This window comes from Cryptotermes secundus, unplaced genomic scaffold (genome assembly GCF_002891405.2).
Source record: "Cryptotermes secundus unplaced genomic scaffold, Csec_1.0 scaffold166, whole genome shotgun sequence".
NCBI lineage: Eukaryota > Metazoa > Arthropoda > Insecta > Blattodea > Kalotermitidae > Cryptotermes > Cryptotermes secundus.
The window spans coordinates 508,804-524,726 of NW_019720562.1; the positions used below are offsets into that span (position 1 = coordinate 508,804).

General features: G+C 39.6%; 2 protein-coding genes across 4 annotated transcripts in view; one reads left to right on the forward strand and one right to left on the reverse strand.

The window, feature by feature from the left end:
* LOC111868233 (cytokine receptor) overlaps window positions 1–15,923 on the reverse strand; it is a 474,286-nt gene that overhangs the window by 446,487 nt on the left and 11,876 nt on the right. The window lies entirely within an intron of this gene.
* On the forward strand, window positions 8,565–8,984 carry LOC111868348 (histone-lysine N-methyltransferase SETMAR-like). Its single transcript, XM_023858916.1, has one exon. The coding sequence runs from the start codon at window positions 8,565–8,567 to the stop codon at window positions 8,982–8,984; it is 420 nt and encodes a 139-aa protein (XP_023714684.1).

A 15,923-nucleotide genomic window follows, 5' to 3' on the forward strand; every position in this document is an offset into this window, starting at 1 on the left:
CCACCTGCTCACGCTGGTTCCTCGCTCGCAGATTTTATACCCTGAAGATGGAGGCGATATGTTCCTCCGAAACGTCGGTTTACACAATATCTACATGGCGCCACATCCCAGAAGACGGCATTCTTCATAGTCACCGTCGTGAAAACCTCAAATCTTACATGTAATATAGTTCGTTGCAGAGGGATAATATTTTGGAAAAATGGAGTCCAACAGAAATGTGTAGGATAATAAAAGGTATAAAAAATTCCCGCTGAGATGTATTTATACATGCACATTCCAATTATACAACAAGCCCAATGGAAACAAAGTCCTTAACAGAAAAGAAAAACATTTTGGCAAGTTTCTTTATAAGATCGAATTATGATATTTACGTACATTTATTGGGATTTGTGGTGGACAAAGTGGCGTTGGGGTAGGTCTTCTCCGAGTTCTTCGATTTCCCCCGCCAATCTTCATTCCAACAATTGCTCCACAATTACCCTCACCTACCATCTGGGGCTAGTACAATATGCCAGGAGTGGCCGCAGTAAAAGGGACTTAGTCCCACCCCCCTAGCAATAAAAAAAAATATGTACATTTATAACACAAAACAATCTGCTCCTAGTCAACACTGTCAAATGGGCACAACATACAATTTGGGCATGACAAACTCTGAACATACTAATCACGACATACTTCGAACGTAGACCTACTGGAGCCATGAGGAACTTAAGTTCCAGCCGTGGTAGCTTACTGGGATAATCGTACAGTTAACGTTGCGGGCTTTGTCCTGGACATCTTGGTTAATGGATATTCAAATAAAAACTAAAAGCTTTTTCGTCATACAAACGTTTTCATTATTTCACCAGCAACACGCTTCGGCTCGAATAAACCTTCGTCAGGTGATACGTGAGTAATATACAAATGACGAAAGAATTCTACAAGATTACAATACTAGTACGAATGGGGAAATATGTTTAAAATCGGTCGGATCCGACTTCATACCACACAAGAATTAAAACTTAAAAAATTAGAAAAACAGACAAAAGTTAAAAATAGAATAATCTAAGGTAAGAATCCCTATAAAAGGTAGGGGATGTCCAAGGGAGGAAGGAGTCTTTAGGGGAATTTTAGAAAACTTGGAGTCCAGGTGATGACGTGATTGTGTGTATGTTCGGGGGGGGGGTGATTAAGGTACATGTATTTGGTTATGATGTGGAGAGGGAGTGTAGTTCTTGAGTAACCCGATGTTCTGTGCAGAAGAAGCTTTCTCCCTGGGCGTAGTAGTTAATTCTGTTGGGGTAACTGGGTTGAGAGTATATTGGTTATGGTATGTTTCCTGCCTGAATATACTTCAAAGATACATCTGACAGTGATCAGCTATTACGATTTCTGCCGATATGTTACTAGGCGCTTTTGTGTATTATTTCCGTTTGCAGAGGTTGTTCCAGTGGCCCTCTCTGAAGGTCTGATATTGTTGGATATGGACCGAGTTCTGACTACTCCATCTAACATCGTGTAAGACGATGAACCCGTTAATTTTTATCTAATGTTATTGCTTTGCTAAGGGTCTCATTATAATGCAGCGTTGCGATGTGAGTAACTTTGATCTCAGTGCAGACCAGTTACTCCTAGAGAGATGTAAAACTTATTCGTGGGAATGGGTTTAGTTACTTCAGAGAAAATTACTCCTAGAACTGTTATGGTCGTATAATAAACCACATACGAGGAAACAAGAAAAAATTGCAAAATGGGCCAACGTTCGCGAGAAACCGCACTTACAAGTACAAAAGTACTTCAGGAACCTGGTGGTGAGATGCCGAATGACGAGAACTAATGACAAATCCATGTGGGGAAATTTCTGTGTACATCGAAAATACATGAAGTTATGTAGCTGATTATTTGGTCGGTTCGTCAGTCAGTCAAGACAGGACTAATTAAATTAATTCACGAGCTATGCAGCCTTCACAACTAAAATGGTTCCTTGCTTCAAGGATCTTTACCTCAAGTTCTGTAATATGAAGATAAAGTATCTTGTTCTAGAATCCATAAGCATCTGATCGACCAATGTGCTCATTTATCTGAAGAGAATTAGCGGAACGTTATCTGAAGATATGAGGACATGGATGAGCATGTAGAAGCCACGCAATTATGGTGATATACAGGCCTGCAAACATTACCCATGGATTCGTTTTCAATTCTTACATACAAACGCAAATAAGATACTTGATTAAAAAAACGTGTTCATAAACCAAACTGACTCCACTTCTACAAGTTACATGATATGTCGCAAAAATGAGCAGTCGCCCGAGAGAAACAAGATTTACATAATTCATTGAATGTTCCATATTTTCTTACATATATAACCCTCCAGGATCAAATTCCTGCAGAAGTAACTCACGCCGGGGGTGAAACATTGCGTTCTAAGTTCCATAAACGTATTAATCTTATTTGGAATGAGGAATAATTTCCTCAGCAGTGGAGACACCCTATTGTTGTGCCTATGTACAAGGACGATAAAAATAACTGTAGTAATAATCGAGGAATGTCACTGTTATCAACTTCATACAAAATTTTATCCGATATCCTTCTCTCAAAGTTAAGTCCACATGTAGTCGAAATTATCAGACACCATCAGCGTGGGTCTCGACATAACAACAGATCAACTACTGATATTTTTTGCATTCCTGAGATACTGAAAAAAAAAATGGAAGTACAATGGGACGGTACATCAGCTTCAAAGAAAAACTATGATTCAGTTAAGAGGGAAGTACTTTACAATATTCTCACAGAGTGTGGGGGTTCCTATGAAGCTACATAGGCTCATTAAAATGTGAATGCATGAAACCTACAGTAATGTCCGTACAGGTTAACATTTGTCTGATATGTTTCCGTGGTCCAAAACAAGGATGCTTCATCGGCACTGCCTTTCACGATGCTTCAGAATATGCGATTGAGAAGGTCCAGGAAAACCAGTTGGGACTGAAATTAAATGGAACACATCAGCTACTGGTCTAAGCTGATCTGTTTGGAGACAATGTAAATACCATACAGAGAAACAACGGAGCTCAAATTGACGCTGGTAGGGAAGCTGGTTTAGGTTTAAACACGAAGAGAACTAAGAAAGACTACATGTTGACGCCTCGTCACAAGGACGCACAGCACAATCATATTATGACAAAGCTATCTAACGGATTCTCTGGAAGCATGGCAAAGTTCAGCTTTTTGGGAATTACAGCAAGTCAAAATTTGCGTCATGAGGAAATTAGGTGCAGATCAAATTCGGATAACGCCTGCTACCATTAAGTTCAGAACCCTTTGTCTTCTCGCCTACTGCCGAAAAACAAAAAGATTAAAATATATATAACTAAAACTTTTCCTGCAGTCTTGTATGGATGTGAAACTTTGTTTCTCGCATTACTTGATGAACACAGACTGGGGATGTTTGAGAACAGAGCGCTAAGGAGCATACTGGGACCCCAAAAGAAGACAGCAGGCTGGAGAAAACTGAATGATGAGGAGCTTCCTAACTTGTACTCCTGGCCACACATTATTAGAATGAAGTCAAGGTGGATAAGATGGGCAGGGCATGAAGTACTCATGGCAGGAAAAAGTACATAAAGGATTTCCGCATGGAGACCTACAGGAAGATGGGAGGATAATATTAAAAAGTATCTTAAAGAAACAGAATGGGAGTGTGGACTGGATTCATGTGGCTCAAGACAGACTAGTGGCGGGCTCTTGTGAACACACTAATGAAGCTTTGTGTTCCATAAAACACTGGGAATTTCATACGTGGTTGAGCAATCTGCTGGCTTCTCAAGGACCCAGCTCCATGGAGTTAATCAGTTATAAGGGGCCACGAGATAGGCACCTTGATTTATGTCTGTGCAAATAATTTATAATAATAATACAATAACATATCTTATAGAATACTCAAAATCTGATATTCTCTTCCATTACAGTACTGGACACGATTATTTGGCAAAATTAATAACATATCTTACAGAATACTGGAAATATAGTATTCATCTTCCACTTCAGTAATGGACAAGAATAAATGACAAATATAATACAAGCCGCAAAGTCGTGGGATCGAATCCCGATGAGGTGGATTTTTTTTTCAATTTATCTAATCCTTCTAGCCGCACTATGGCCCCGAGGTCGACTCAGCCTCTAACAGAAATGAGTACCAGGAATATTCCTGGGGGTAAAGGGCGGCCGGCGCGTAACTGCTGACAACCTTACCGCCATCTATGAGCCGATTGTCTAGAAAATGGGGGGCCTCAACATCGCACAACCCTACGGGCCTCCACAGCCTGTTACAGGGATACCTTTACTTTATAACATAATCTTACAGAATACTGGAAATCTGATATTCATCTTCCATTATAGTAAGGGACAGGATTATTTGGCAAATTTAACAACAAAGCCTATTTTCTCAAATATCAATTACCGTGTACATACAAACAAAGCGTCTGAATGGTTGAAATCTACTGAGGATCACTGTACTGACACTGCCTTTCAAATAATTTCAGCGTATGAAAGAATCGTTTCTATCCATTACCAAAACCTTTTAACTTTTTTTGCACTCAATTACTGAGCAGGCCTACACACTTCCATCGCTATGGATATAATACATTCAGAGTTAATAATTATATAATTTAGTGACCCATTTGCGAGCAAACTTTTATAGGGGTCTATATGCCTACTGGCTGAAGTTTTTCGGAAATTGTGTTAAGGATTAGGGAACTCCGCATCTTTCTAATTTCATCACAAAAAAATCACCTTCTACCCTGAAGATGCAGGAAGTATACGATGAAATACGAGTACCATTCTACCAGACTACATGGTGTCAGGCCAAGAAGATACTAATCTTCATATTCACCGCAGTGAGAACCGAAAAATTCACAAGAATGATTCCATTTAAAATCTGTATGCGTGTTTATTGCCTGCCTTCATACGAAATTCCGCGTGCTCCAAGAGCGATCCTTTCAACTAGATCCGTCAATGCGTTCGCTAACCTTCGCACTGAACCTACGCCGTTATTTTACATTCTAGATAAACATCAGTCTATTAAGAGTTTCATGTATTTTTCAGTTTTATCCCCACACAATTTCACGGTACTGTATTAAGATACATTAGTGTCCCTCCAATTTCAGAAGTTCGCACAGTCGCCATGTTGGTACTACTGGAGTCGGTAAAGCCATCGCTTGTACTTAATTATGTAATTAAGAGCTATGTCATAAAGGCTTATATGGAGTGGAGGTATAGCTCCACCATCCTTGACGTCGGAACTAGATGGAAGTGAGCGGTGAACTTCACGTCCCGGCAGCTTTACTCCAGGGACAGATCTCCCAGTAACCAGTGAATACCGCGACATAGCTCAAGCGGTTAGTCGCTGGATTCCCACCGTGGCGGCCCGGGTTCGATCCCGGGTCTGGTCAAGTGGGGTTTGTGGTGGACAAAGTGGAGCTGGGACAAGTTTTCTCAGAGTACTTCTGTCCCCCCCCCCCAAAAAAGCTGAATACATGGCCGGGTGGGCCTACAGCCGATCTGGGCGTTGTTGAGAAAAATCTCTAACCCTACCGGAAATCGAACCGTGGTCATCCAACCCAGCCTGGTTACTACACCGACTGAGCTAACCAGGCTCCTTTACTGGCAATGGTCCGAAATTTAATACGACGAGCCAGACACACATAACCACATGACAGTATAACAGTTCTGAACAGAAACTGCATTAAAAATGTTTCCCCAAACACATGATCAGGCTGTAGGCTGCGTGCAACCACATATCAACCCACCTACAGACCAACCGTCGTACGCCTAAACACAGCTTCCACGTTAAAATATCCCCTGAAAAATCGTCACAGAATAAGATGTCCACTTCAACAATACCCAATATGCATCCTACAGAGTAAAATACCCATGGGCAGAGCTGTGTCTATATCGGCACATGTATTTCTCGTATCTGTGAAGTAAACAACATACTACAAAGCAATATGCTTGTATATGAGAGGACGATAACAGAAATTCGTCGCGAAACACAAGAAGTTACTATTTTCACACTCTGATTATCTGCAAGCAACATGTGATTGTAGGGCACAACACAATAACTTCTTGAACTTAAACTGCATACCTGGCAACAATATGTGCTCCCCAGCGACAAAGAAATTCCTCGCGATTTCCACAGACCACGAACTGAATTTAAATGAATGGAATATGAAGTACAAAGAAGACCTAGAGACTAACTCGAAGTGGCAAAGAGAAGGCTTAACTTCACGTATGTCAGATTCCTGGAACCCTTCCGAGAAGAACATAACACTGAAAATGGCAAGCTTTTACGACTTAGGAAGATAAGCACAATAAAAAAAAAACTTCCAGCAAACATTCACACACAAACCAATATAGAGTTGAAAACATTGTGGCATCCCAAGGAGAGCAAAGACAGTCTGACCTGTAATTGTACACCTTATAATACACTTGAATCTGCCAACAAAAAATACAGGAGAACGAAGTATCGTCAGAGGCAGCTTTAATATAACAAGCATATATATTTTTCTTGTTTTGTCTTACTAAGAAAGAAATAAGAACCCCCCCCCCAATTTCACACGAGAAACCGGAAATTGTGAATGTATGACGCATAGGTTCCAATTAATTTATGCTATATGCATATTATTTTAATTTCAAGGCAGATTAGCTTAGAAAGATGCTTGAAGATTTAAGTAAAACATGTCCTGTTATATAAAATTATGAAGCTAAATAAATTGCACATACTCGTACTTTAAAGCGGATAACATTACTGAAAGACTTTCACGACTACTGCACGTTTTGCATTTACTTTTCACAGCGCTCCCTTATTTTGGATGTTAGCTTTCTGCAGACATTCTTGTACAGCGGACTTTCTCTTTGACTATAATCGTAGTTTCGCTGAACGAGCGTTCTCAGATAGCCCATTTAGAAACTTCTTTGTAATGAGAATTATTTTGCAACGGATCTATCCCTGAACTATGCTACAAACTGCAATGTCGCGGGTTCGGTTCCCGATGAGGCCACTGGATTTTTCAGTTGACCTAATCCTTCCAGCCCTGAGGTCGACTAAGCCTCTAACAGAAATGAGAACCAGGAATCTTCCTGGAGATAAGGGCAGCCGGCACGTAAGGCTGACTTCACCTCCATCTGCTGTGAGCCGACTGTCTAGAACATGTGACAGCCTCGACGTCTCACAACATTATGGGCTTCCACGGCCTCTTACCGGGATAGCTTTACCTTTTTTACCTACACCTGAAATTGAATGTTTGTTTGTTTGTTTGTTTGTAAACTAGTACCGAGTCACATTTTTTTGTATCCTGTTGCGTAAATCACTTTAGATGTTTATTATATTCCCTTATTTATGTATATATTTATATACATATTATTTATATTATTATATTTATGTATTCCTTTCATCACATTATCTATTGTTTGTCTATCTATCTATCTATCTATCTGCGTACCAGTCTATCTCTCTGTATATCTGTATCTACCTGTCTGTGTGTTGTGTTGACAGAAATAAAATAAATATTACCTACAAGTTAAGAAAAGTTTCACTTACTCATACATATCAATCTTTCCAAAAAAAAAACAGCAGTTCGCACAATAAAAGGCGCTGTGTATTATACGTATAGAGTATACACACGGGCGTGATTTTCTTTTGTAAAAATATTAAAGTGATCATTTTTATGGATACTAAAATTAGATCTGAAACCAATCAAAGTGAATTCGTAGTTCTAACTATGAGAATATTTGCTGTGTGTCTTTCACGGAAATTATAATCCTAAATGTAGAAAACGAAATAATACGGTTATTCGGAAAGTAAGCTCCATTTATTTTAGGCAACTAATGTAGGAGCGGGGGAGAGTTCGCGCATACGAGGTAGCGTCACGACTCGTTTGCCTTGTAAACAATCACATAACTGGTCACCTAGTGTTTGTTCTTGTCTGTACAAAGGAGTTATGATGTGTCCTGCGATTGATAATCCCGCCAGCTGCGAAATTCGCGCTGTTATCCGCTTTCTTCACGCTAAAAACATGAGTGCTGCTGAAATCCATTGTGAATTATGCGCAGTTTACGGCCAAAATGCAATAAGTGAAGGAACTGTATGACAGTGGTGTAGAATGTTCAAAGATGGGCCATCTGCAGTGGGTGACGATCTTGATCAAAGTGTCGGCCAAAAAATTTATGAATGACGGCGCTTCACAATTTCAGAACTTTCGTGTGAATTTCCACAAATCTCACGCACTGTTCTCTATGAGATCATCAAAGTTAGGATAGGTTATCACAAAATTTGCGCAAGATGGCTCCCGAAAATGCTCATAGATGGCGCATAAAACGCAGAAAATGGTTTCGGTTTTGACTTTTTTTAGAGCGATACCACAAAGACGGCGATGAACTTCTCAATCATATCGTACGAGTAACAAGTAATGAAACCTGGGTTTCATTTATGAATGCCGAAACCAAAAAGTAGTCAGAGCAGTGTATGCACACACATTCTCCAAATAAGCCGAAACAGTTTAAACGAACGCTGTCTGCCTGCCAAAAAGTTGATGGCAACTACTTTCTGGGACGAGGAAAGGAGTGGTGATGGTGGAATTCACACAATAATGTCAGAAGTGTACTGCGTAGGACCGGCCATTCAGAATAAAAAACTAGGAATGCTGACATACGGTTCAGTGCTCTTCCATGACAATGTGCGTTCGCGTAAAGCTGCTCGCACCCGAGCACTGTTAGAGCATTTCAACTGGGAGCTGTTTAATCACCATCCTTACAGCCCTGATCTCGCTCCAAGCGACTACCACCCGTTCACCTACTTGAAGAACTGGTTGGGATCACAGTGTTTCAATAATAATTCGGAGTTGATGGAAAGAGTCAAAACGTGGCTGAGTTCACAGGCGGCAGACTTCTTTGGCACAGGCATGCAAAACCTTATTCCCCGATACCAGTGCCTCAATTGCGGCGGTGACTAAGTTGAAAAGTAGCTTAAGTACTTAAATGTTTTTTTATATAATAAAATGTTTCTCTTCTTATTGCTTGTTCAGTTAGCAGCTCACCGGAGGTTACTTTCCAAATATTCCTCGTACAACCGATGCATTAATATGCGGGAGATAACAAACATTTTCACGAATGCTAACTTAGCAAACTGCATGTTCTTCTTGCTGCATCATGTAGGATTACAACCGAAAAATATCCAGTAATTTTCTAGTGACACACGGCCATGTAAGAGATTAACGTAACTATGAGAACAATGCATTTGAGTTCAGATCACATACCCGTGGAAAAAAAAACAATCAGGATAATACCCACTGGAGACGACACAAAGGGCTGCTGCTCACCCTCTCACGTGGTGTGTAACTAGAACATCCGGAGTAAAAGCATACGTTCGAACACCATGTACTCAACCATCATATATTAATCAACTGGCTTCTGCTTGGGAACGCCTCCCCCCCCCCTTCAACTTCTACCTCTGAGCGTGTTTTCGCAATACAGAAGCTCACCAGTCATTCGGATGATTAGCCTAGATTAAATTACAGTCTGACGTCATGAGACCAGGCTAATTACGCCCACACCTTACAGCACGTTATGTTACGAACGTTGTGTATACTCGGAACACGAAGGAAGTTCAGAGAGATAACGTATCGTATTTGCATACAACACATGAGAGTCTTGTGACAGAGGAACACGTGACAGAAAACGATTGGGGATAAAGACCGCTAACTTAATACATCATTAATTTCGTTAACAAATCGTTAAATCGTCTCCGTAACACGACACTCTTTATGAAGTTGGTAAACAATTTCCTGCTAAGTCCATTCTATGTGTGCCCCCAAGCTCTTGTTATTTCGGGACAATACGGAAAATTCGCCAATTCCGTGGAAAAATATTTAATTCTTGATATGAATTACTGCATGCTAGTATCTTGTGACTAAAGACTTAACGCATTATAAGGAATGGTTAATGATTGGCTAATACTCCAGGCCTATACGAGTAGATAAAGAAACGTAACGACTTATAAACAAATTGGTTGCATATTCAAGAGCGTTAACAAATTCAGTAAACAGACTCAAAACATATACACATGAAATCAATAAGAGTATCTGATTCTCAAAAGACATGTGTAAATGTTAACAAAACAGTAAGAATAAAGAATTATTCGAGAAATTAATCAGTTTACATAAGTGAAACGTTCTGTTGAATTTAAAATAACACACAAATTCAAATTAATGGGACTTGAGGAAAAAAACATCTTCTATCAATATGCAAAACAGTCACTTCAAATAACTGCATGACTGCATTTTATATGATTTGACAAGATTTTCTCTGCCTTCAGTATACACATCTAGCAATTTACAACCTTTCGCGAATCTCTCAAAGCATTTCCGCATGGAACAAATCCTTGCACGAGGCTCACTGTCTGTAAACATGCTTCTATTTGCTTTGTCTACTCTTCGACCCTGAGGGTAAAAGCTGGACGTTGCTGTGAATTGTCCGCAAACTCCTACAGGAATGCACGGCATACCATCGTATGCCATACTCCTCGGGCTTCTTCAGCATCATGGGGCAATGCTTAATGCAAACAGAATAAGACAAGAAAGATGAAAAAATCAGATCCAAGGATAATTACTAGGGATGGCAAACAAGTGACGTCTCGATACATAAGACAGAATGTCTCTTACTTCGTAGAAAACTGAATGACTTGTGCGTACAGAAATTATACATCAGGTCCTCTTTAAAATAAGACTGCGTCTGCGTTGAGATGGCGCCTGGGAATTCGGGTTAACGACCTCTGTAATTCTTCGAGCTTTTAAAAGTAGCAGCAGCAACAAGTGACAAATAAAGAAATTGTCAAATGAACATCGTGCTATTCTGCATGCACATCAAAACGCCACGTACTATGTTACGTACGTCCAAGGATGTCCCTGACACATTGAAGCTGTACTCGTCGCCTATAAGCAGCAATTAGGAATCCGCTAAACAATAAAACTCCGCGCCAGGCCATTTGGAACGATGGGGAAAATGAATCATGATGTTTCTAGTCCTCAGATTTTAAAAAGCTGGAGCGTAACGTGTGGCGTCGGCTTTCGGCCCTAATTCCGACAGTCGAGATCAGAAACGAATCGTGATAATTTAAACAAGTGGCAGAAAATGAATCCTTTATGGTGATTCGGTCATTCCAGCCTTACAACATAATGTTATTTAAAATCAAAATCGGCTACCCTTGTACCAGTTCCCTTGAAATCTAAATGCCCAAGATGTAAACAGGGCCAAATCACTTTACACATAATGACTCTGAAACAGCCGGAAGCCGTTCATGAACTGATACTTAACAGATTTAATCATTTCTGTTCATGACAACATGCCTCAAATGCTCATCTTTAAAGAACACTAAACCTAATACAATAATACATAAGTTCATGCAATTTAGCCATATAGACAAGGTGGCGCACCAGACGATCCAGTATTTGATTTAGTGTTAATTATTCAACCATGTAATGAACGATGTTTTGTAACGTGGTAAGATAGGAGATCATGGAGATTAGTTCTGATCCTTGTCGAGCGCGCTAGTATCACGCTGTTCCTGCTCATGGCGCCAGTTTACAAAAGATGGATGACAAAGAAAGACTATCTGTAGAACAACGCATAAAAACAGTGATCTTCTTTACTCATACAAGAAGTATTGGGATCACACAGGCGGTTTCTTACCCGCTTTCAAACGCGAAGGGCGTCTTCATTCAAAACAATTCATAAACTTTATGAACAGTTTAATAATAATACGTAGTTCAGTGTTGGAGAGGAAACGTTGCCGGCCTTCATCTGTGACTTCTCCGGAGAACATTGATGCTGTCGGACTGGCGCTGCAAAGAAGCCCCAGTTAATCAACAAGGCTGCAACATAACTAGGGATATCCAGACGACTTGTGCAACAAATATTGAAAAGTGATTTGAATTTGTATACATACAAAATGACAGTGTTGTCTAAACTTACATTTCAAAACAGATATCAAAGAATGGTATTCACTGAATGGGTTCAGAATAATGAGGTATCGTACAACAATGTTTCGTTTTCTTATGAGGCACACTTCCACTTGGATGCTGTGGTAAATAAATAAAAAGTGCGATTTGGGGCGTCTGAGAATCCACGTGTGACTCATGAGGTGCATCATGCACGGAAAATTACAGTGTCGGTCGCCATCTCAAGTCATGGACTGTTAGGGCCAATTTTCTTTGAAGAGACGGTGAACAGTGAGCGCCACTTAAGCATGTTGCGTAACACTTTTGTGCCTCACCCTCTTGCTATAGGTTTGCCTTACAAACTTAGTGGTTCATGCAGGGTGGAGCCAGAACGCACACAGCACATGTTGTTTTTGACTTTCTGCATTACACTTTCGACTCGCGTGTCATCTCAAACCGATTTCCTGGTCGCTTTGCATGCAGAAAAAACTGGCTCCCGAATAGTCCTGATTTAAACCCATGTGACTACTTTCTTGGGGATTCTTTTTTCCGAAAATGCCGCAAACAATAATGGAATTGCGAGCACTAATCATTCAGGCCCCCAACGAGATAACTGACGATATGTGCCGTCGAGTAATCAACATCGCAGTTCGTGTTGAAGAAGTTGCCAAAAGAGGTTAAACCCCATGTAATGGTCTTTCTTTTATTTAGTACGTTAGTTTCTTGTACTGTCACTGAAATAAAGATTTTATTAATAGATCAAGTACTGGATCATTTCGACACCATTCTGTATAATAGTATGGCTAGAGCTGTATTCTGATAACGTGATACGGTTCAGATATAAACTTCCTGTTTAGTACCGAAATCATAGCTAAAGCACGTAGTAACGGCTTCAGACAGAGCCCTAAGTATGTTTACGATCCATCTCCATGTAAAACATCGCATGTTTACTTACAACGGTTCATCACTTGTGACGATAAAATTTAAATCTGATTACAGATTTAGCGCAACCGTCATACTATTTTCTTACAGACTATTAACAAATTGCCTAACAGCAACTGCATAGCTTAAGAATACATAATACCACACCAGCATTTTATTGTTACATAGCATTTTGAGGCTAACTGAGATATGTCGTAAATTACTGGTCAGTTGTCTCCCTTTCCGAAATAAATATGATAGTGGGTTATATGCAGTGTTGTGGTAACTTTTCTCTACTGAATTTTAAATATAAATATAAAATATGCGACCCACTGCATGTAATGTTTCACAGTCTGCTTCTATTCATTCTGTTCTGCACAACTCGATACAAGTTAGTAATGTTTCAGTTTTTAATGGAAATTTCAATTCGCCTTTGGGACTAAATTGTCTGGGCTGTCTACATCCGATGCCGACATGATAATCCAAGTATCATAGTACGTAACAGTAACCAGTAGTTGCAATAACTTGGGAATCTAGAAGTTCGTCACCATTTTCTGCCTTTCGACTATTAAGCGTTCATTTCTTATACACAAGTACGCTGTAATAGCATTTTTCATAAAGCACAAAAATAAAAATATCTTACGACGCTTATAGGCATTCGCCTTCATTCTATTACACCGGTTTTTATAAAAAACGATAATTACTATCCATATACTGAAGGTTTATATTTGTCAGAAATCTTTCCCTTCGCATCTGCTTTGTGAAGTTCACCGTTTCTGAGAACCTAATAAAAGAAAGGAAAATAATGTTTCGCGTGTAAATGATCGCTTTTGGAATTGTGCAGCAATATAAATTACGGAATGAATTAAATATATCAGCAGAATAATTTTCATATAAAAGTATATAAAAAATTATCCTTACACCGAAATACCTGCGTGATTCTCACAGTTCATGATTCCCTGAAGCAAATAACCATAACACTTGTGTAATGCATACATGATGAGGTGGGAGGAAAGTTTTTACATGTTTCTGCAGCCATGAAATGTGTCTGTTGCCTATTAAACTTCAAGACGAAATCCTGTTTCACTCCTTCGTAGTTTCTGTACAGAACATTCATCCCTCGATCTGAATTCTTCTTTGCCATGTTGTCTGTAAATAATATTCCTAAGAGAACCGCATAATGGATCACAGAAGTGGAGAGACAGCCGACTAGCTGACCTTGCTATTTTCCTCGAACACTTGTGAGCCAACAGTGAGCACACAAGGCGCGAACACTTGTTAGCCAAGAGTTAGCACAAAAGACTGTTTCATGACAGACCATGGTAAAACACAAATTCTATAATACTATATATACTAAATGCAAGGCCCGCTAAAACAAATGGAAACGTAAGAAATAAGTAAAACTGAAATCTAGCTTTTCCAATTTCATGTGTTTGGCACGCTTTCAGCAAATTTGGAAAATAAAACTGTGAAGCTTGGTAAGCAAATGTATAAAATAAAATGAAGTGAACGAATTCTTTGTGTACTTGTACCCCATGAACGATAATTTCGTAACTGCTTTTTTTAATTTAACTCGCTCTTCATCGACAGGGGAAGACAGGCCCGTCAAAACAACGGTAACAACCTGCGAAAGAGACAGAGAAAGGTGGAATGAATTGCAAGGGAAATGGAACATCTGGCCCCATAATAATATACGATGTAGGCTGAAACAATTTCTCGAACAGAGGTTCTTCGCTGTGTTCTAAATACGATGGGGTACCCAAAAGAAACCGAACAAATTTTTTTGTGGGTAGAGCTTTTGTAGTACCGCGTTTTGCCGCTATGAGCGCATAGAGCTAACATTCCTGAGTCGATAAGCCGACTACCGTTGCTTCAGAAGGTAAGGACTAGTTTCGGCAGAGTTTATAGTGACAACTGTTTTGTGTGATCGTCGTTTTTGCAATGGCCCGAACACATGAAAATGTTGAAAAAATTCGTGAAATCATCAAGGAAGATCGACGACGGACCATTGAAGAAATTGTGGAGCTGTCGGGAGTGACTTGGAGCTCAGNTGGGAATGGAAAGGGTGGCTGCGAAATTCGTGCCACGACTGCTGACTGCTGAACAAAAACAAGGTCGCGTGGAAGCATGCTGTGCTTTGAAAGAAGAGTCCCGAAATGATCAAAACTTTTTTTCAGCGTTTTGCTGATGTTGCTGAGGTGAAGGAAAAAACGACGGAGGCGCTGTCAAGCATCTCAAAAGATGAATTTAGACAATCTTTTGAAAAATGGAATAAAAGACTAGACAAGCGTATTAGTATAAGTGGAGAGCACTTTGAAGAGGATTGAAGGTTTGTGCTTAAAATTTGAATAAATAAGTTAAAAAAAATAAGTTCGGTTTCTTTTGGGTACCCCCTCGTACACGCGCCCTTTTTAAGTTTACGAACTCTCGCATTTTTACATCAGGTTTCAGGATATAATCACCAATTTTGCTCTTCAATAAGGCCACCCGAGTAACCGCTCTCAAACAGTTACAAAAAGTAAAACTAAAAATGTTTCCTTGCAACCACGTTAATAAGAATCGGTCAAAGTATCTCTGGAAATTTACTCTATAGCTTTTCGTCCAGGTCACGACTCAGTATATAATTTTCAGCTGAATCCCTGTACCCACGTCCTGCTCCTCTGCGTAAGAGGTCCTACTATAGAATCGAGAACAGATTCGCTTGTTAGGGGATCTAAATGACAGCCATAACGCTAATCACTTGTTCTTAACACTCCACTCCCATAAATATCACTGAAGTTCTTGGTCGAAACTATCATGTGCTGAATTCAATCCTGAAATTTGAACTTTCCATATATTTTATATACATACATTAAAATGGACTCTGTGGCTTATTTATATTTCCTGTTACTGTAAAATGTCATTCTGGTAAAATGCGTTTTTACTGATCGAAAATTCACGTTCTCCCAGCAACATGCAGCATTAAAAATTAATGTTAGAGAACATTTCTCTACGAGTTCGGAATGTTTAAAATTAATTCGTGAACTGGTCGAATAA

Excerpts from the sequence above, each read along its gene's own strand:
- LOC111868348 (XM_023858916.1), top strand. The coding sequence starts at position 8,565 with ATGGCAACTACTTTCTGGGACGAGGAAAGGAGTGGTGATGGTGGAATT.